We start from the raw sequence: 21,722 nt of genomic DNA, 5'->3' as shown, positions 1-21,722 counted from the left end.
ATGAGCCGTTTCGCGGATACCGCCATCTTTGAAATGTGGGGGGGGGGGGGGCATTACATTGAAAAGTCATGCCATCATTCTCAGCTACAGTTGCATGATGAGACGTATTTTCATTGTAATGCCCCCCCCCCCCCCGAAAAAAAAATATTTCAAAGATGGCGGTATCAGCGAAAAGGCTTATAGAGTTGTGTAAGGGGCGTGGTTAACTCGCAAACGGCGGTAGGTCAATGGGTGGCGCTTTTCATGGCGGCACAATTGCTGACGTTTACACGAAATACCAAAAATTCTTTAAAAGCCGCTGGCGTAACAAGAAACTTTTTTAACAAAACTAAGGACACTTGTGTAAAAACTAAAAGTTACTTGTGTAAAAAGGGCACTCTTTACAGAATACTGGGGGGGGGGGGTGTTAACTGTTGGTGCAAAAAATGGGGGCGGGGTGAGCAATAGATCTAACAGTGCTTGTGACCCAGTCTGACTGAGCTACTGTGGTCACCTGATCAAAAGTGGTGATCTGATTGGCCAATGTGCACTGTTGATTGACATGCAGGAAGGGTCCATTATAACCTTTTCTTTGATTTCTTGCAGGAGTCTACCTATTCCCAGGAAGCGTACTTGTTCAGCTTACATGTACATGTGCTGGCTGGAGACATTATCCAAGGATATGCTGTCAGCAGGGGCCTTGCATCACCTGACCAAATATGGCATCCAAATAAAAGTCAAGACAAAGAAATTCACTTGAAATGATAAAGTGACAAAGGACAATTCCAACCAGTTGAAAGACCCTCCTCACTTGAATGGAATTTGTGCTTTGTTTTGATTGATTTCGTTGAGATTGTTTCTTTACCATCTAACGGGATCACACTTTCACTGATGTTTTTAAAGTGAGTTTCTTGAATGCAATCAAGTAATGATGATTAAGAACAATGAAAGTCTTCATATAATTTGGAGTCTGTTAATTAAGAAACACTTGTCGCACTTTTGCGGGCTTTAAAAACAACAGCCAACTCCACTTTTTTCATTACTGTAGGCACGTTTCTGTTTCAACTGAAAGTAATTAAAATCATGGGTTTTTCTCATAACAAAGCCAAGCGAAAAAAGAGAGTATTTATCAACAATGGTGGTGCTTTTGGTAATCCTCAGAATGAGGTTTTATACATACTGTTTTCATAGCCAGTCAATTGTACTACTTTTACATAATTCTCACATATTGTAACGTTTAAAATAATGCAATAACCTGTCTGGATACATGGTGGCACTGCTTTATTGCAAACCTTTTGTTAATCTAAAATAAAATGATGACCCAGCTTGCTTTGAATGATAAAATGATGACCTGGCCAGCTTGCTTTGAAAAAAATATTCCATCAAAATACTTCCCGATAGGCCTACAATGGGTCCAAAAAAAATCGTAGTCAAAAAACTTAACGCATACTTTTCACTATATCCCAATACTCATGCATAAAGCTAAATATTTTGTTTAGCAGAAAGTCAAAAAGAAAATGGCAAATCCATTGTAGTATACAGATCGGTGCATGCGCAATGCAAAAACATTAATAATAATTTTTTGTGACATTGTCGTTGAACATTATTTGTTTTAATTCATTGGTTATTGTTTCGGCAAATATGGAAAGCGATTAAAAAATCAGCAACACGATGCTCGTGTATCTTTATGTGTTGGATTGTGTTTATTCGGGGTAAAGGAGGAAGCCACTGAATGAGGTCCGGTGATAGGAATTACTCCACGCCCTACCGTACATTGTGAGATACATCGTATCTCCACGCTGCAGAACCACCACCGCGCTCCCAGACACCTGCTCATTGTGACTTGAATCATTGCTAAGGCCAGAGACAACCACGTCGCCGTTCTTCCGGAGATAAACGTGCAGGTCGCTGCTGGAAGGATATTTGCACACAGAAAACATGAACACGTAGGTGCCCGGCACACCACACGTGAACGTGCCGGTCTCGAGATCGAAGCTGGTACCCGGCAGAAGCGTCTCGGTCGCCTGGAAGGGCAAACGGTAGTCGTTACTCGTAGAGGTATCCGAGGCGCTCGTCCTCACCACGGTGAATGCTACCCGCTGGTTGGAGTCGTCTGGTGTCTCCCCTGGCTCACCCTTTTGACCTTTGACACCAGTTGGACCGGTTTGCCCGACTGAACCTTTAGGCCCAGTGTCACCTTGAGGGCCAATCGGTCCGATTAGCCCTGGCTCGCCTGCAAAACCAGTACGGCCTTGGAGCCCCAACTGACCTTTGACACCACGTGCTCCCCGCTGACCCCGGGGGCCGATATCGCCCTTTTGACCTTTGACACCAGTTTCCCCTGTTGGCCCAATTAAACCTCTTGGTCCCATCTTGCCCGGTAGGCCCCTGCCGTCGTCACCCGGCTCTCCTTTTTGACCTGCATCACCCTTTGACCCTTGTAAAATTCCTACAATTGCAGCAGTTTCCTGGCAGCACGTTTGGCCCGTCTGAGACGCAGGACCATCACCGTCCGATACAACCGGCCCAGTAACGGAAGCTCGGAGGTTGACGGAGTTACCCAGAAGGAGGGCGATTGAAAGAACGGTTGCCACGCAGATATTCATTCTGTACGTAAACAAAGCATGAAACTAAACCAAATCAGGTGAGATTTTTTTTTCAATAAAATAGTTTTTAAAAACGGGAAGAGTAGAGAAAAATATTGAGGTTTGATAAACAGGAGAACTAGTCTAAAATTCATGACAATCCGCCGTCAGATTTGAAGAAAAAAAAACCCCAAAAAATGAGATTGGAGGAATCATTGTTCGAAGAATGTTTTCTTTGTTATATAACAGTGGCGTATGAGGGATCAAGGGGCTAACATTTATGAAAAGCCTAGTTTATAAAACCGGTTGTCGTGGCAACCCATCAAATCGATTTTTTTTTATTTCGCCCGCCAATAAGAGTTAAGAAAGGTCACCAAAATGCATTCCGATAGGGCGAAGCGTTCCGGAGCTGTAGTATTTTTTTTTTTTTGGGGGGGGGGGCGGATTACATCTTGCCCCTTCCCCGGTCCTGATAGAATCATTAATTAAACCTCACCACACCCACCTCGATGGTTCGTTCTTGAAGATCAGGTCCAAGAAGAGATCACAAGGAATTCAGTGTAGGCTGAAAAAAAAACCATACAAACGAATACTGGTTACGTTTACATTTTAATACTATTTTATTATCAATTAAGATAAATGAGTGAGATTTTTTTCTCATTGGGATACATTGCCACTCAAAAACAGATACTCGCCAAGTTATTAGGGTCAAGTAATTAAAATAGTAGGTTTTCTCGGCCGAATTCGTCAAGAAAAACAACCTGTTTTAATGTCGCATTGTTCAATTTCTTTCGAATTGACTGATTCGTGAAATAAGCTATCAATTTGTTTAAACGTTATTATTGAAACGATTTTTTTTTCAAATTAATTTTTGTGAAATCATCAATCTTTTTTTTTTGAGACACTAGTAACTCGGTCAAAAGTTCGTTGGCATTCTAAGCTTTTGTTGCACTTGTCCAGGCAAATTTACTTTTAACTCCAGTTCACTATGAGTTTTAAAGCAGAAATGAACTTTTTCATTCACTATGAAATATTATAGGTTTTCCCGCCCAATTTCATAGTTTGCTAATAATAATAATAAAACATTTTTATTCAAAATCGCATAAAACATGCAGACCTTTTCACACCCGGTTGAACTTTAATAGCGACAGCTCAAAATATTTGAGGGTATTCTTCATTCACGCTTGAAAAGTAAGCAACACATTACGTGACTTGTGCATTGAATTTCTTGTGCTTTGAATTTCAGTCCCGCTCGGGAATTCACTTTGATGCATACGTTTACAAAAGTAGCACGGTTCAATGATATTTGGAAGTTGCATGAGCAAGATATTGTGTTATAGTGATAAAACAGAGTCCTATAAAATGACATGGCTTTTGACAAGTTTGGATTAAGGAATCTACAGCTATTTCAAAGATTGGAATGCCTGGGAAGGGAATATGAAAAAAGCAGAACAGAACTGTATCAATGTAAAGTGTCAAAGTGATAGAAGAAAATACATTTAGAACACTCGCCGATAAAATACTACGTCAAAATACAGATATTTATGTAAGGACAATTAAGTGACCAGTTTGTTAATTGTTGTAAACACTCTGTGGAAATAAAAAAAAATCGTATAGGCCTAGGCCCTAATTTTTTGGCGAATTGCGAATTACAAATTAAATGGACCCCTTATTCCATTGCACTTTGTTGAAAATGAATACTTCTTCTTACAGATACTCAGTGCAAGATCGATTGATTTTCTTTTGCACGACAAAGTTGCCTACACGCTTTGGTGGGTGTAAATATTTTTTTTTTTAAATATCAAATGCGTTAACTGCGACCTTTTTTCAATGTAATGAACAGTCTCTCTTATTGGACGAACAAGTTGCGAAATTGGACGGGAAAACCTATATGTTATGATTCCCGAAGTTGATAAACAATCACAAACGAATTACAACGTGATCAACGATCAAGAAAAAATTAGGACAACGGTTGCGAACACAATTCCGATTTAAAAAATAAATAACAGAAGACAAATTCCAAAGAATCTGATTACACAGCAACTAAGTATTGGTGTGATCAATATTTGTTTTCATCTTAGTTCTCTTTTTTTGCCAACTGATGTACCTGCAAAAAAAAATGTGAAGGACATTTCAGCGTGTTTCCGCTATAAGTTCGAGGCACCCTGATGAGTTCAACGAGGAATTTGCAAAGACTGCAGGCCAAAATGTCTGGCACAGTTCTACGGTGAGGGTTATGGGGAGGGAATAATCACTCGAGCGATGTTTTCTGTTAAAATTTTGACCAAAAGGTGTATAAATATGGAGAAAAATACAGTCTCCCACCAAAATCACTGCTCTGTTCTGATGATTGAGTGAGGAAAATGTCAAATAACAGACACTCACCTCGATGTAACGTTCTTGAATTCTATCACGAAGGGAATCCTCAACACTCAGCAGATTGCGAGCTGGAAATAATACCAACGAAAATGAGTCATTGAAAATCCGCTGGGAGATATCTTGGGGGCTGTTGGGGGAGGCATAGCTGAATTTCACAAGTAAAACACCCCCAGATCAAAATCTCTGTCGGGCGAAATGTGATCTGGATTGATAATATATTTTTTAAGCGGAATGCGTCCTGCATGCAACGGCCCTGAACAGACCCACACACGAGCAACAATATTCATGTCTTCTTTGAAGGATTTAATATTTTCGAATCAAACGCAGTAACTGCCAAAACAAATGCCCAGATTTTCTGAGAGAAATCTGTATGCAAAAAGAATTTAAGGCCACGTAGGATCATTTGCAATTGCCCGGAAAAGTACATTTAATGACAGAAACCTTGCAATGCTGAGAGTGAAGATAAGACTGGTATCAAATACCCGATGAAAGTATTTCGCCTGATATATCGGTTGAAAACTTTGCAGGTGTTTTTAAAATTAAAAAATATAGTTAAGGTGTTATAAAGCACGGAATCAAGTAACGAGATCTAACAAAATAGTGCATACGTTTTCTCTGCTTTTTTCTCAATGATAGTATCCACTGAGCTGAAACTTCAACAGGTTAGTTGCGACCTTCTTAAGTTTTTAAGCCATTTTGTTGCTTCTCACGAAAAAAAAAAAAAATTTTTATTATTATTTCTGTACCAACTGACCAAACACTTTCAAAGTATTCAGCAAATACTACTATCGCCATTTCAAGAAAATATTCAACGGAATCTAAGTGGCATGCTGAGTGGAACCCTGCATGCAAACAGAGCTTGTGCTTCATATTTTAAGACGAACAGCGGACAAGGCGGATCCGGGGGGGGGGGACCATGCCCCCCCCCCCCCAAAAAAAAACCCAACAATTTTGATTTTTAAGTGACGTCGCAATAAAGGCAGGCACTGGGTACACTACCATCTTTTCGAAACAAAAAATAGTTAAAGTGGTCAGAAATTTCCTCAGATCGCCACAGAGCATTTAGAATTACAAAGAATTCGGGGCCCATGATTAAGCGGGCCCTGAACCCCACGCCGTATTTTTTTGGACCCACTTTCCGGGGACCAATTTTTTTGGGGGGCTACCCCCAAAAATTGTGTTCTGGATCCGCCCTTGACAGGGAACAGAAGGGACGAATAATGTGCACAGACATCAACGCTGTACATGATTGCTACAAATGAATCCAACTAGATAAAGCAATTTGAACTTGAATAAACTGTGAGCAGCATCACGATCCGGTCCGTTTGTAGTTGCGCCCTCTATATTCAGTGACACGTTCATCCTGCAATGCTTCAATGTTTGATGATCAAACCGGAATGGCGCACTGTGAACTCTAGCGAAATGACACAGTTTAACAACAAAGTTCAAAGGATACTGAGTATCCACATAAATGATAACACAAAATAAGACGGGCATGTTTGAGTTGTCCGGATTTCCTGAGGAACGTTCTTCCGTGACCAACTTCTCCATAACTCTTCATCCTGAATTAGTTTGAGTGATTGCCGGAATACAATGCGAGTACATCGAATCAGGATTTCATGTTTAAAAATTAAAATGATAAATTAAACAGGGAAAAAGCGAGGCAGAAAATAAGGGGGTGGTTGATCATACCTATATACTGTTTAGGTTAAAGAGTCGAACTTTCGCAAGATTGTTTTCTTTAAACCAAAATGTTAATTCAGTAATTTTTTACTTGAACTATTACAAGTGCATGAATTATTTTGAATAAGTGCGAATATCGATACATTTCAACTATTCTGAATCACAGCAGGGAACTTGATGTAATGAGCTCTTAAAAAAATGCTCCCAAAATTTGATTCAAAACCAGTCGAGTCTGAACAGCTTTGTTTTTGACACTGAATTATTTTGTGTATGTATAGTGTTATATCAGACAAGATATATCGTCTTAAAAAACTGAAGACGTTTTCGAAATAGTGTGCCGGTGGGCAGACTATTAACGTGTGATAGCAACGAAATTCAGTGACAAGAACCAAAAAAATAATCCCTTTAATTGATCTGTTTTGGTCAAATGTAAAGCATCAACCAAGCTAAAAGTTGAAAAGTTAGTTGTGCTGCATCATACTTAAGATTGTGAGCAATTGATCAAATGTTCCTCTAACTGGTTCAAGGTTGCTTGAACTTGTAGTTATAGGAATCACAATGAGCATACAGTTTCTGCATTTGTGGGGGAAATCGATCTCATACCAAGGAAGTAGGGGCGCAAACACTACAGCTGGACTACCGCAGTCAAGTTACAGTCGTTCCATAAAGATTTATTTTCCGGTTAGGAAATCGGCGCACCGGTTTGGCTCTAGTAAGCCACCATCTGTTTGTCAACTGAAACTTGTCTCGCAAAATATTTCAGATTTGTGAAAATCTGTACCAATCACCAAAAACTTTCGAAAAATAAGCCAAAAATCAATATGGCTGTTTGTCCAAATATCCAACAGAATCTCAGCGGCATGCTGAGTGGAACCCTACATGCAAATACATGAGTGAATTCATCCGAGAGCTTTTGCTTCAATCTCTTCAGGCGAACAGACAGCCTGAGTAATTTGTACAAACACCAACTCTACACATGATTTCTACAAATTCACCCAGTTAAATAAAGCAATTTGAACTGGTCTAAAACTGTGTGCATCATATCACGATCCGGTCCGTTTGTATTTGCGCCCTCTATATTCATGACTCGTTCATCCTGCTGAATGTATCTTGATGATCAAAGCGCACTGTGAACTCTAGCGAAATGGCAAAGTTGAAAGGGTACTGCTTGAGCAATAACACACAATAAGACAGGAATGTTTTTGATGTCCGGATTTCCTGATAAACGTTCTTCCGTGACCAACTTCCCCATAACTGTTGATCCTGAATTAGTTTCATTGCCGGGAAACAATGTGAGTACATTGCACCAGAGTTTCCGTGTTTTAAAATTAAATTGATAACATTAAAATGGCAAAATGAGGAAGAAAATAAGGGGTGGTTGATCATACTGATTTTATTGGTGAGGTTATTTACAAAGAATGGAGCTTTCGCAATATGTCTTCTGTAAACCAAAGAAAGAAATATTTTTTAAAGTATTAAAAGTGCGTGAATTTGTTTAAGCATTAATCACAATCAGTTGAAACTATTCTGAAATCAGCAGGGAACTTGATGTTTTAAACTCTTCAAAATACTGCAATCAGATATGACTAAAAAAAGTCCTACTGATAGCCTTTGTTTTGACAATACAACTTTCCGTGAATGTACACTGTGCTATCCATTATAGTGACAAGATTTCAACTTTATCAAAAACTAAACCAGTCAGTATGTGAACAATATTTTAGTTTGAAGCGTGCGAAATGAAAGTAGAGGCGGAAATAATGTCAGACAGGAATTCCTCATTCCGAACAACAAAACCCTGATATATTTGGGTGATCGGGTACTACCCGATCATTGTTTGGAAATGTTAAGAAATTTCTTTCTTTCTTTCTTTCTTGTTTTTTTTTTCTGACAATAATTATCTGCGACTTTTCTTCTGAACAGTACAGACTTCAAACCTTTAACAAACATCAACACTGACTCAGAGGTATACCTTTTTATACTCTGACGTCGTAATGACGTCATCGGGTATTTAATTACAAGCAATTTCACTGCAAAACCTCATTAACAAAATGAACAATCATGTTCACACTTTGAAATCTGATTGACTATAGATTGATAAACATTTTTGATATTCGAAGGTAAAGTCGTCTAACCTTTCCTTCCGGGGTTACTGGTAGGTCAAATTTAGGTGAATTTAAAATGCAAAACGAAGTTGCAGAAAGACGAAACCTGATATGAACATGAACCTTAGTGTGAAGATGTGGATATTTTAGTGACGTCGTCATGACGTCATCATACATCAAATTACAAGCATTTCAGGTCAAAATTTGACAAAATATTTTGACAGGCGCGGATCCAGAGGGTGGGGAGGGGGGCCGACCCCCCCCCCCCCTGCCCCCGATGTGAAACATGCACACAAAATATTACCCGTTCGCCTGTCACAACAATTTGTTAATTTTTTTAGGAGCCTGACCCTCCCCCTGCAAAAATTCCAGGATCCGCCCCTGTTTGAGCAATATCTTTTGTCCTAATAAACCTGAGTGTTCATTGTTTTGTGAAGTGGCAGATTGTGCCTTGGGCGATAGGCTACAGGACTACAGGGTCATCATCTTTGGATGGAATTTTTATCCCAAAAGGTCGTCGGATTATACCGCAAAAATTGAACGGACAATGAAAGATGATGAAATAAGCTGTAATTGATGGGTGTCTCAAACACCTAGGAGAGTTGTGAGTATTTGTCCTGATCTTTACAAGTGGGGGTATTTATCACTGATGTCCATGGCAGTTTATTTGCTGGTCTGCAGCCATAAATATTCTTTGAATTACCATAAACGTCTTTGCGACAATTCAGCATTGTTACGTCATCGAACGAAGTTAGTTATAATAGGGAGAATTTGAAACTGAATCGCATGTTGATTCAAAGACCACAAACAAAAAGGCTACGGTTCAAAAAGGTGTGTTCCAGGCGCAGTTCTATAAGATTTTTTTAGAAGGGATTATTGAATGAAAACCATCATGGTTAGGAGAATATTTTTTTGAAAGGATAATTGAGAAGACTAATCATCATGGCTTAGAGGATATTTTTAGAAGGGATAATTGAGGAGATTAACCATCATGGCCAGGAGGATATTGTTTTAGAAGGGATAATTGAGGAGACAAACCATCATGGCCAGGAGGATTTTTAGAGGGGATTATTAAAATAAAAACAATCATTGCTTGGAGGATATTTTTGTAGAAGAGATTATTGAACACACAATCGATCTCGGCTTGGAAGATATTGTTTTTAGAAGGGATAATTTAGGAGACTTATCATCACGGCTAGGAGGATATTTTTTAGAAGGGATTATTAAATTAAAAACTGTCATGGTTAGAGGATATTTTTTAGACGAGATTATTGTACAGACAAACCATCAAGGCTTGGAAGATATTTTTTTAGATGTGATCATTGAGGGGACTAACCCTCATGGCTAGGAGGATATTTTTTAGAAGTGCTAAATGAGGAGACTAATCATCATGGCTACGAGGATATTTTTTAAAGGGATAATTGAGGAGGCTAATAATCACGGCTGGGAGGATATTTGTAGAAGGGATTATTGAAATGAAAAACATCATGGATTGGATGATATGTTTTAGAAGGAAGGGATAATTGAGAAGACTAATCATCACGGCTTGGAAGATATTTTTGAAGGGATAATGGAGGAGACTAACTATCATTGCTTGGAGGATATTTTTTAGAAGGGATAATTAAGGAGACTATTCATCACGGTTAGGAGGATATTTTTCAGAGGGATTATTGAATGAAAACCATCATGGCTCGGAGGATAGTTTTTTGAAGGGATAATTGAGGAGACTAATCATCTTGACTTGGAGGATATGTTTTAGAAGAGATTATTGAACACACTTTCCATCACGGCTTGGAAGATATTTTTTGAGAAGGGATAATCGAGGAGACTTATCATCACGGCTTGTACGATATTTTTAGAAGGGATAATTGAGGAGACTAACCATCATGGCTAGGAGGATATGTTTAGAAGGGATAAATGAGGAGACAAACCATCATGGCTAGGAGGATATTTTTAGAAGAGATTATTGAACACACAATCCATCACGGCTTGGAAGATTTTTGAGGAGACGAGGAGATTTTTGAGAAGGATTAATTGAGGAGACTTCTCATCATGGCTAGGAGGATATTTTTATTTAGAAGGGCTTATTGAAATAAAAAACATCACGGCTTGGAGAATATTTTTCAGACGAGATTATTGAACAGACCAACCATCACGGCTTGGAAGTTAATTTTTAGATGTGATAATTGAGGAGACTAACCATAATTGCTTGGAGGATAATTTCTAGAAGGGATAATTGCGGAGACTCACACTCATAACAAGGAGGTATCTTTTTAGAAGGGATTATTGAACATTATTATTATTGATTATATGAACAGACAAACCATCATGGCTTGGATGTTATCTTTAAGATGTGATAATTGAAGACACTAATCATCATGACTTGGAGGATATTTTTTAAGGTGATAATTGAGAAGACTAATCATCATGGCTAGGAGGATATTTTTAGAAGGGTTAAATGAGGAGACTTATCATCACGGCTAGGAAGATTTTTTTTAGAAGGGATTATTGAATGAAAAGCAACATGGCATGGAGGATATTTTTTAAAGGGATAATTAAGGAGACTAACCATCATGGCCAGGAGGATATTGTTTTAGAAGGGATAATTGAGGAGACAAACCATCATGGCTTGGAGGATATTTTTTTGAAAAGGGATAATTGAGGAGGCTTATCACCACGGCTAGGAGGTTTTTTTTACAGGGATAATTGAGGTGACTTATCACGGTTAAGAGGATATTTTTTAGAAGGGATTATTGAAATGAAAACCATCATGGCTAGAAGGATATTTTTTAGAAGGGATAATTCAGGAGACTATCATCCTGGCAAGGAGGATATGTTGTAGATTTGATAATTATTAAGGAAACTAACCATCATGGATAGGAGGATCTTTTCTAAAGGGATAATTATTGTGGAGACTAATCATCACTGCAAGGAGGATTTTTTTAAGAGATTATTGAGATGAAAACCATCATGGCTTGGATGATATATTTTAGAAGGGATAATTGAGGAGACTAATCACCACGGCTAGGAGGATATTTTAGAAGGGAAAATTGAGGAGATTAACCATCATGGCCAGGAGGATATTGTTTTAGAAGGGATAATTGAGGAGACAAACCATCATGGCCAGGAGGATTTTTAGAGGGGATTATTAAAATAAAAACAATCATTGCTTGGAGGATATTTTTGTAGAAGAGATTATTGAACACACAATCGATCTCGGCTTGGAAGATATTGTTTTTAGAAGGGATAATTTAGGAGACTTATCATCACGGCTAGGAGGATATTTTTTAGAAGGGATTATTAAATTAAAAACTGTCATGGTTAGAGGATATTTTTTAGACGAGATTATTGTACAGACAAACCATCAAGGCTTGGAAGATATTTTTTTAGATGTGATCATTGAGGGGACTAACCCTCATGGCTAGGAGGATATTTTTTAGAAGTGCTAAATGAGGAGACTAATCATCATGGCTACGAGGATATTTTTTAAAGGGATAATTGAGGAGGCTAATAATCACGGCTGGGAGGATATTTGTAGAAGGGATTATTGAAATGAAAAACATCATGGATTGGATGATATGTTTTAGAAGGAAGGGATAATTGAGAAGACTAATCATCACGGCTTGGAAGATATTTTTGAAGGGATAATGGAGGAGACTAACTATCATTGCTTGGAGGATATTTTTTAGAAGGGATAATTAAGGAGACTATTCATCACGGTTAGGAGGATATTTTTCAGAGGGATTATTGAATGAAAACCATCATGGCTCGGAGGATAGTTTTTTGAAGGGATAATTGAGGAGACTAATCATCTTGACTTGGAGGATATGTTTTAGAAGAGATTATTGAACACACTTTCCATCACGGCTTGGAAGATATTTTTTGAGAAGGGATAATCGAGGAGACTTATCATCACGGCTTGTACGATATTTTTAGAAGGGATAATTGAGGAGACTAACCATCATGGCTAGGAGGATATGTTTAGAAGGGATAAATGAGGAGACAAACCATCATGGCTAGGAGGATATTTTTAGAAGAGATTATTGAACACACAATCCATCACGGCTTGGAAGATTTTTGAGGAGACGAGGAGATTTTTGAGAAGGATTAATTGAGGAGACTTCTCATCATGGCTAGGAGGATATTTTTATTTAGAAGGGCTTATTGAAATAAAAAACATCACGGCTTGGAGAATATTTTTCAGACGAGATTATTGAACAGACCAACCATCACGGCTTGGAAGTTAATTTTTAGATGTGATAATTGAGGAGACTAACCATAATTGCTTGGAGGATAATTTCTAGAAGGGATAATTGCGGAGACTCACACTCATAACAAGGAGGTATCTTTTTAGAAGGGATTATTGAACATTATTATTATTGATTATATGAACAGACAAACCATCATGGCTTGGATGTTATCTTTAAGATGTGATAATTGAAGACACTAATCATCATGACTTGGAGGATATTTTTTAAGGTGATAATTGAGAAGACTAATCATCATGGCTAGGAGGATATTTCTAGAAGGGTTAAATGAGGAGACTTATCATCACGGCTAGGAAGATTTTTTTTAGAAGGGATTATTGAATGAAAAGCAACATGGCATGGAGGATATTTTTTAAAGGGATAATTAAGGAGACTAACCATCATGGCCAGGAGGATATTGTTTTAGAAGGGATAATTGAGGAGACAAACCATCATGGCTTGGAGGATATTTTTTAGAAGAGATAATTGAGGAAACTAATCATCTGGACTTGGAGGATATTTTTTTAGATGTGATCATTGAGGAGATTGACCATCATTGCTAGGATGATATTTTTTTGAAAAGGGATAATTGAGGAGGCTTATCACCACGGCTAGGAGGTTTTTTTTACAGGGATAATTGAGGTGACTTATCACGGTTAAGAGGATATTTTTTAGAAGGGATTATTGAAATGAAAACCATCATGGCTAGAAGGATATTTTTTAGAAGGGATAATTCAGGAGACTATCATCCTGGCAAGGAGGATATGTTGTAGATTTGATAATTATTAAGGAAACTAACCATCATGGATAGGAGGATCTTTTCTAAAGGGATAATTATTGTGGAGACTAATCATCACTGCAAGGAGGATTTTTTTAAGAGATTATTGAGATGAAAACCATCATGGCTTGGATGATATATTTTAGAAGGGATAATTGAGGAGACTAATCACCACGGCTAGGAGGATATTTTAGAAGGGAAAATTGAGGAGACTAACCATCATGGATAGGAGGATCTTTTCTAAAATGAAGGGATAATTATGGTGGAGACTAATCATCACTGCAAGGAGGATTTTTTTGGAAGAGATTATTGAAATGAAAACCATCATGGCTTTGATGATATATTTTAGAAGGGATAATTGAGGAGACTAATCACCACGGCTAGGAGGATATTTTAGAAGGGAAAATTGAGGAGGCTAAACATCATGGCTAGGAGGATTTTTGGAAGGGTTTATTGAAATAAAAACCATTACGGCTTGGAGGATATTGTTTTAGAAGGGATAATTGAGGAAACTAACTATTATGAATGGGAGGATTTTTCTTAGAAGAAATTATTGAACGCACAAACCATCACTGCTTGGAAGTTATTATTTTTTTTAGAATGGATAATAATTTAGGATAGTAATCATCATGGCTTGGCTTTTAGACGAGATTATTGAACAGACACAGCATCACGACTTGGAAGATATTTTTTAGATGAGATCATTGAGGAGACTAACCATCATGGCTAGGAGGATATTTTTAGAAGGGATAATTGAGGAGACTATGGCTAGGAGGATATTTTTAGAACGGATAATTGAGGAGACTATGGCTTGGAGGATATTTTTTTAGAAGGGATAATTGAGAAGACTAACCATCATGGCCAGGATGATATTTTTCGTAGAGGTAATTGAATGACGTTTTCTGGTTTCTAATTTTGACCAAAAAGATTAAATGCATAAAAAAAACAGTCTCCTACCAAATCACTGCTCTATTCTGATGCTTGATGAAGAAAATTTTAACAGACACTCACCTAAGCACAGTTCTTGAATTCTCTCGCAGAAGCACTCTTCAACACTTGAGCGGATTGCTGGCTGAAAAAAATACCAACAAAAATATGAGTCATTAAAAATCCTCTAGGTGATAACTTGGAGTCTGGTTGGGAGGCATAGCTGAATTCCACAAGTACAATACGGCAAAAAAATGTCTGTACAATGAAAATGTAATTTGGGTTGACTATTTATCTCAAATGCGTTCTCCAAAAATCAAATCTATCCATGAATTCTACAAAATGCATCCAGCTTTTGAATTGTATTAAACTGTGTGCATCATCATGATCCAGTGCGTTTGTATTTGCGCCCTCTAGTCTATTCTGACCAGTGACACTTTTATCCTGCAATGCTTAAAAGTAACTTGATGAAACCGGAATGGCGTACTGTGAACTATAGCCATAAAATATAGCTATAAAATGCCAGTTGAACAACAGAGTTCAAAGGCACTGAGAATATCCACAAATAATAACACAAATAAGACCGGCATTTTGAGATGTCCGGATACCTGTATACGTTCTTCCGTGACCAACTTCCGCATAACTTTTCATTCTGATTGAGTTTGAGTGATATCCGGAAATAATGTGAGTACATTGCACTAGGATTTCATGTTTGAAAATTTAAACGATAAAGTCAATAGGAAAAAGGGAGGCAAAAAGTAAGAGTGTGCTTGATCGTGCCAAAAATATTGGCCAGGTTATAAAGAGTCCAGGTTTTGCGAGCCTTGTTTTTTGTAGTTCCTCTGAAATATTATTTTGAATGATCAATACATCTTTTATACTGTTCTGAATCACAGCAGGGAACTTGATGTTTTATACTTGCGAAAAACTGCGGTCAGAAAACAGTCCAACCTAACAGTCGAACCTAAATTTAAAAAAGTCCATAAATGTGACTTCGTAGTGTATTATCCATATCGACAAGAATCCAAATGATTTTTGTTCAAGAAGTAAAGAAACCAGTAAGTATTTGGACAATTTGTTTTTGAGAGTGCACAATGGAAGTAGTAGCGGAAATATTGCCAGACAGGAATTCCTCATTTATATTGCCTTGAAATTTGACCTCACAAAACCGTGGTCTGCATCCGCACCAACTGTTTACATTAAGAGCTGAAATAAAATAGCTCGATAATTCAAAAAAGTGTTTGAAATTAACTCTTTCAGACGGGCTTTGATTAGTGCATGTTATGCACAAACAAAGCCCGTCTGAACAACTTAATTTCAAACACATTTGTAAATTATCGCGATACTTTATCAACTCCAAAGTGGTCGTTGGGAAAAGGCACAACTTCTGGATCGGAATTAGCGCGCTGGCTTTGCTGCTAGCAAACGTGTATCAGAGTCATTGTAAAAAGAAATTGAACATTTGTTCATCAATCTTTCTTTTTTCAGTCGTCAAGCTACCACATTTCACAAACACACAAAGACGAGGAAATATCAAGCCTACTACCGAGCTCGTTGTTTGAAAAATGATTGAATCAGCAACATTCAACAAAATCTGAATTCCGCAATGATTCAAACACATTGTTCAAAAGACAACAAATTTCTTCAGAGGAAAATGGATTGTTTCAAACACTCACCGAGCAAAATCTTGTTGTTGCAGTCAGTTCTCTCTCTGGTTGTCGTCCGAAGGTGTTAATGACCTGTGGTTGATGTGAAGGGTGGACGGCCCCACATGTCTTAAATAGTGCCATCGATTTCCTGAGCAGTGACTAAAAACTCGGACCTGGATTGTGATTGCATGGCTCATGTGCGCTGTCAATCACACATCACCGACTCGCTTCATATTAATGATATGAAAGCAATGTTAATGTCGTTGAGGCTATATAGTCACCATCAAAACTAGTCACCGAGATTGAAATGGCCGCTTCTTATTGGTGGATATTGTATGGATGTCGGTGACACATCCAAATATGGAATTTATGATTGACACACACAATCTGTCAGTCACAGACCACTCACTTGTGGTCACCGACTTGTCGTCACCAACTTGTCACCGACAAACTGTGATTGGTGGATAGACAAGTGACGTATACACCGGCCGTGATTCATTCAATGTACAGTTGGCGCTTCAGTCTATTAAATTGTGTGGATATATTCGGGATTATGAGGAATTAAATCGTACTCAAGCCAGCGGAGAAACTTGGGTTTAACTTGGGGTAGGGCACCTGAGGTGCGTGGTTTTTTTTCAAAGGCTGCACTAAATGCAAAATAAACGTATTATTACAGCTTACAGTGAATGTTTTAATTCAGGATTTCAAAATGGGGCGGGGGAGGGCTGGGGCCGGCTTCCACAGGGGGTGGGGTAAATGCCCCGTGTCCCCGTAGTTATGCCCCTGAGGTAGGCTTTGCTCCTTGATTGGGACTTTGAGAAAATAAAATACAGTTAAATAAACTTTCATGAACTTTACGTATCATATACGGCCCGTGTATAATCGTGGCCTTCTAAATGTGGAAAAGGTTTTTACACTTGAATATCTCCCAGTTCAAATAATCATTTCCAGAAATGTTGGAATGCGTGACCGGTGATGATGGACTTAAAAATCAAACGTTCACTACCTAAAGTAATGACACAGTTCCAAAATAGCATATAAAGTGATTTAAGATCCCCCCCCTATATCAACGAGAAAGGCTTGTATGGAACGACCAGATTTCCTACATTTGCTAGTTCGTGGCCTCCGCATAACGCGCACGACTCACCCTGAACTAGCCCTGGTGATATCCGGACAAATCACACCAGAGTTTGCCATTCTGTGTTGCGAACCACCTCGATTGATAATAATCTCTGAAGCAATGACGTAGCGACGATGGGGGTGGGGTGGGACAGTTGAACGACCACATGCCCCCCTTCCCCCTCCCCTCCCCCATACCAGTGGGACCATACCATGCGAGTAAATGACAAAGCCACTTGTCTGATTAGGGGCCTTACATGGCTTTGTTCCGAACCGGGCACGAAGCCTATGTTTACAAAACGACCGAAAGTCACCGAGGTCATGAGACATACCGGGGTTTCTCAAACTCCGGCTTCGTTCTGTATACCGCCTTCGGGCATGCGGCTTGGCAATAGAGCTGGATCCGGTATTGGAATGAAGCCGGGACTTTCAAAACCTCGCTTGCAACTCACTCGACTGTACTTATGTCTAGTCTCCGTTCCGAACGCCTCGCTGTTTCGCCACTAGGTTAACTACCGGCGCTAATCAGGGTGACATTGTGGAAAGGCTACAGTTACTCTCAATTCCATGCAACATGTATTTCTTGAGTTATCTTCCGGAAACCGAGCGTGTTGTTGTTTTGTCATCAAATAAGGGATATATTATTTTTTTTAACTACTCCTCTATAAATTAAAAAGTGTGGTGTTGTCTATGATGACCAATCAGAAGATATAGTTTCACTCCAAAACAACACAATTATTTTCTCTAAATATTTAACAGGCAAGTGTTGCAAGTCAAACTTTACATCTAGTCAAAATTTCAATCCCATAAAAGGACTAGTTTTAGATCAATCGTGTGGCGTAGGTGTCACACGATTTTCTGGAGGCCGTGACTTCACTTTGGATGGGCTTTGTCCGTGTTACTGAAATTATATTGCCGCCGATAATCTGTGTTTTTCTCTCGATATTTATCATGCTTGTGTTAACTGTCATGCTCAACCTCTATAGGAAAAATTCCAATGCAATATAACAAATATTTTTGAGTTATCGTGTGACATTATGTGTGATTGTGTTTCTGTTTAATAATATGGTTGATATTCTGGACAGTGACTTCAATTGGGAATGTAGTTTAATTGTCGGTGTTGTACAAAAAACCGATAATCTCTATTGTGTCTGTCAGTATTTAACAGGCTTGCGGTGCCAGTCATGCTTAACGTACAACTATATAGTATTGAGTAAAAAAGTGATTTGTACAAAATTCATAGAACAAGAAAGAAAATGAGATCGAAACATTTTAGTGTTTTAAACGTGAAAAATATTATCCAAATGAAGCAACGTTCATGGCAAAAAAAGTCACAGCTCCATTTCGAGAAGAAAAGAAATTCCCAATATGTTCCGTTGTTTCCTTTTTTTCAAGGGCATTTTACCCAAACTCTTTCTAACTACTCTTTGCTTTCTGATTGTCTCGCACAGAGACAGCTGTACCCAGCGGTTTAATCTTTCAATAGAGGGCGCACCACATGCACAGTGGTCGCTACTGCTAACACGCAGTGTCAACACGAACTGGTATTGAATAAAAAGAAGACACTCATGGTTCGGGCAATATTTCTTGTAATACTGAACGTATTAACTCAGTATTTCGTTGAGTAATCGTTCATAATGGGTTACAATCGCCAGTACAATTTCTAGTGAATTTGTCAAAGAACAAAAAAAATGTGAGCGAAACAACTTAGTGTGTTAAACCTGAAAAATACATTGGAATGAACATCATCGTAAATGACAGAAAATACTATATGGTTCGGTTGAAAAGTCACAATTTGCAAATTGTATTTCAGTGAAATTCCGACCAATAATTCGTCATAATGTATCACATTCAGGAGTATATTTTCATGGGAATTTGTTGAACAAGAACGAAAACGAGATCGAAACGAGATAGTGGACTGAAGTCGGTGCACGGTGAGCGGTGTTTGTTTAGAGCGCCCTCTTATGGAAGAAATTGATGCATGACGATAAAAATAACACGGAGTGTCCTCACAATGCTAATTCCTTCAATTGTTTTACATTCATTCGTTGGCGGTTCCTGTCAATTTTCAAGATGCTCTTGTCAAATATCATGGCAAAATATAAGAGGAAATTTCATTTTTATGCAATGTGTTTATCTTGAGTTAATACAATAACTGTGTTTACACTGTTGAGGCAGAGAAAACGACATTTTTTATTCTCAATTTTCTACCTTGTTTGTCTTTTTTTCATGACCAATCATCTAACCAGAATTCAATTCAATGCGTCTCTTAATTTTTTGAGATAGCGTGTCTACATGAACTATCGTTTCTGTGCAAGAGTGAGGCAAATGTTCTGTTCGGACTGTGACTGCAGCCTATAGCCAAGTTTTACTCCGTGTTGACGCAAGACACTGCTGATGGGGAGAAAAACAATATTTTGTCTAAATCTTCTGTCTTGTTTGTCTATTTGTCATGACCAGCCATCTGGCAACAATACAATTCGATGCATCACTTATTTTTTGTGATAGCGTGTCCAGCTTGACTATCATTTCTGTGCAAAAGTGAGGCAAATGTTCTGTTTGGACTGTGACTGCAGCCTATAGCCAAGTTTTTCTCCGTGTTGCGACACAAGACACTGTTGAGGGAGAGCAAAACAATATTTTGTCTCAATCTTCTGTCTTGTTTGTCTATTTTTCAAAACCAGTCATCTGGCAACAATTCAATTCAATGCGACATTTAATTTTTGTGATAGCGTGTCCAGCTGGACTATCGTTTCTGTGCAAAAAAAGTGAGGCAAATGCTATGTTTGAACAGCATCTCCAGCCCATCGCCAAGTTTTTCTCTGTGTTGTGACACAAGACACTATTGAGGGAGACAAAAAATGTCTCAATCTTCTGTCTTTATTGTCTACTTTCCATGACCAATCATCTGGCCACTTTTCGATTCGACGCATCACTTAATTTTTGAGATAGTGTGTCCAGCAGTGCTTTCGTTTCTGTGCAAAAGTGAGGCAAATGTTCTGTTTGGACTGCGTCTGCAACCCATCGCCAAGTTTTTCTTCGTGTTGAGACACCAAACCTGTCGAGGGAGAGCAAAACAATATTTTGTCTCAATCTTCTGTCTTCTTTGTCTGCTTTTCATGACCAATTATCTGGCCACAATACAATTCGATCCATCACTTAATTTTTGAGATAGCGTGTCCAGCTTGACTATCATTTCTGTGCAAAAGTGAGTCAAATGTTCTGTTTGGACTGCGTCTGCAACCCATCGCCAAGTTTTTCTCCGTGTTGACGGAGGACATTGCCGATTGGGAGAAAAACAATATTTTATCTCAATCTTCTGTCTTGTTTGTCTATTTGTCATGACCAGTCATCTGGCCACAAGTCAATTCGATGCATCACTTAATTTTTGAAATAGCCTTGTCCAGCACAGTACATCTATGATTGCACATGAAGGATATGGTTTGTTTATGAGACTATAGCATTACACTTGAAATCACCTTTCATCATATCAATCCAAATATTGTCAACATTGTAATTGACCTTTAAAACAAAACGGTGTAATTTTGCGACAGTCGCATGCACACTACATTGTTTCTTTTCAGTGAAAAGTTCAGGCTTTTAAAGTAGCTCTACCCGCATTGTTTGGTTTACTAGTTTAAACAATGTAACCACTTGATTTTCTATTTCGCTCTCGGACGTTTGACGCCGTCAGAGAAAAAAATTATAAGCTTTATTTTAGATTCGAGGGATTAATTGGGCTCTTAAGTAGTTCGAAATTTTTGTAACATCAAAATTCTATAATTAAACGTGGGCGGATCGTTTCGATAGATGTCTCCATCATTACAAAGTGCAAAGCTTTCATATTGCTAGAAAAATAGAAATTTGAAAACAAAATGTATTTTTCATTGTCAAAACTAAAAAAAATTGCACGGGCAAGCAACTATAAACTGATCACTTAATTCCGGTTATGCCATTCTACTTGTCCGATATAGCGCCCTCTGTTGAACATTTGAAGAGCTCCCTCTATTGATATAATAAACAGCTATTTTGTGATCCAATAAATAGCGCACTCTATTGAAAAACATAACAGCGCCCTCTACTGACCATACAGTTACCAACTCGTCCCTTACCAACTCGCCCCACTTGTTAGCCCCAAACGGGAAAGATCAATAGAGGGCGCCACTCATCTTATCAATAGAGGGCGCAGTTCTTTTATCAGTTGACAGATGGCGCCAGATATCACCACATGAGGAAATTGCAACGTGATCCACAACTCGTTTTGGAAAGGTAAA

The 21,722-nt window shown here is 38.4% G+C and overlaps 1 protein-coding gene across 1 annotated transcript; it reads right to left on the bottom strand.

Annotated features, from left to right (window-relative positions):
• Positions 1-1,682: 1,682 nt before the first annotated feature.
• Positions 1,683-21,069, bottom strand: LOC119734300 (collagen alpha-1(X) chain-like). The gene is made up of 2 exons (XM_038207730.1): positions 21,064-21,069; positions 1,683-2,447 (listed from the first exon to the last, which is right to left on the bottom strand). The coding sequence occupies exons 1-2, from the start codon at positions 21,067-21,069 to the stop codon at positions 1,683-1,685; spliced, it is 771 nt and encodes a 256-aa protein (XP_038063658.1).
• Between the last annotated feature and the right edge of the window lie 653 nt (positions 21,070-21,722).

This window comes from Patiria miniata, unplaced genomic scaffold (genome assembly GCF_015706575.1).
Source record: "Patiria miniata isolate m_02_andy unplaced genomic scaffold, ASM1570657v1 HiC_scaffold_10, whole genome shotgun sequence".
Taxonomy (NCBI): Eukaryota; Metazoa; Echinodermata; class Asteroidea; order Valvatida; family Asterinidae; genus Patiria; species Patiria miniata.
This window is presented reverse-complemented; position numbering and strand designations above follow the sequence as displayed.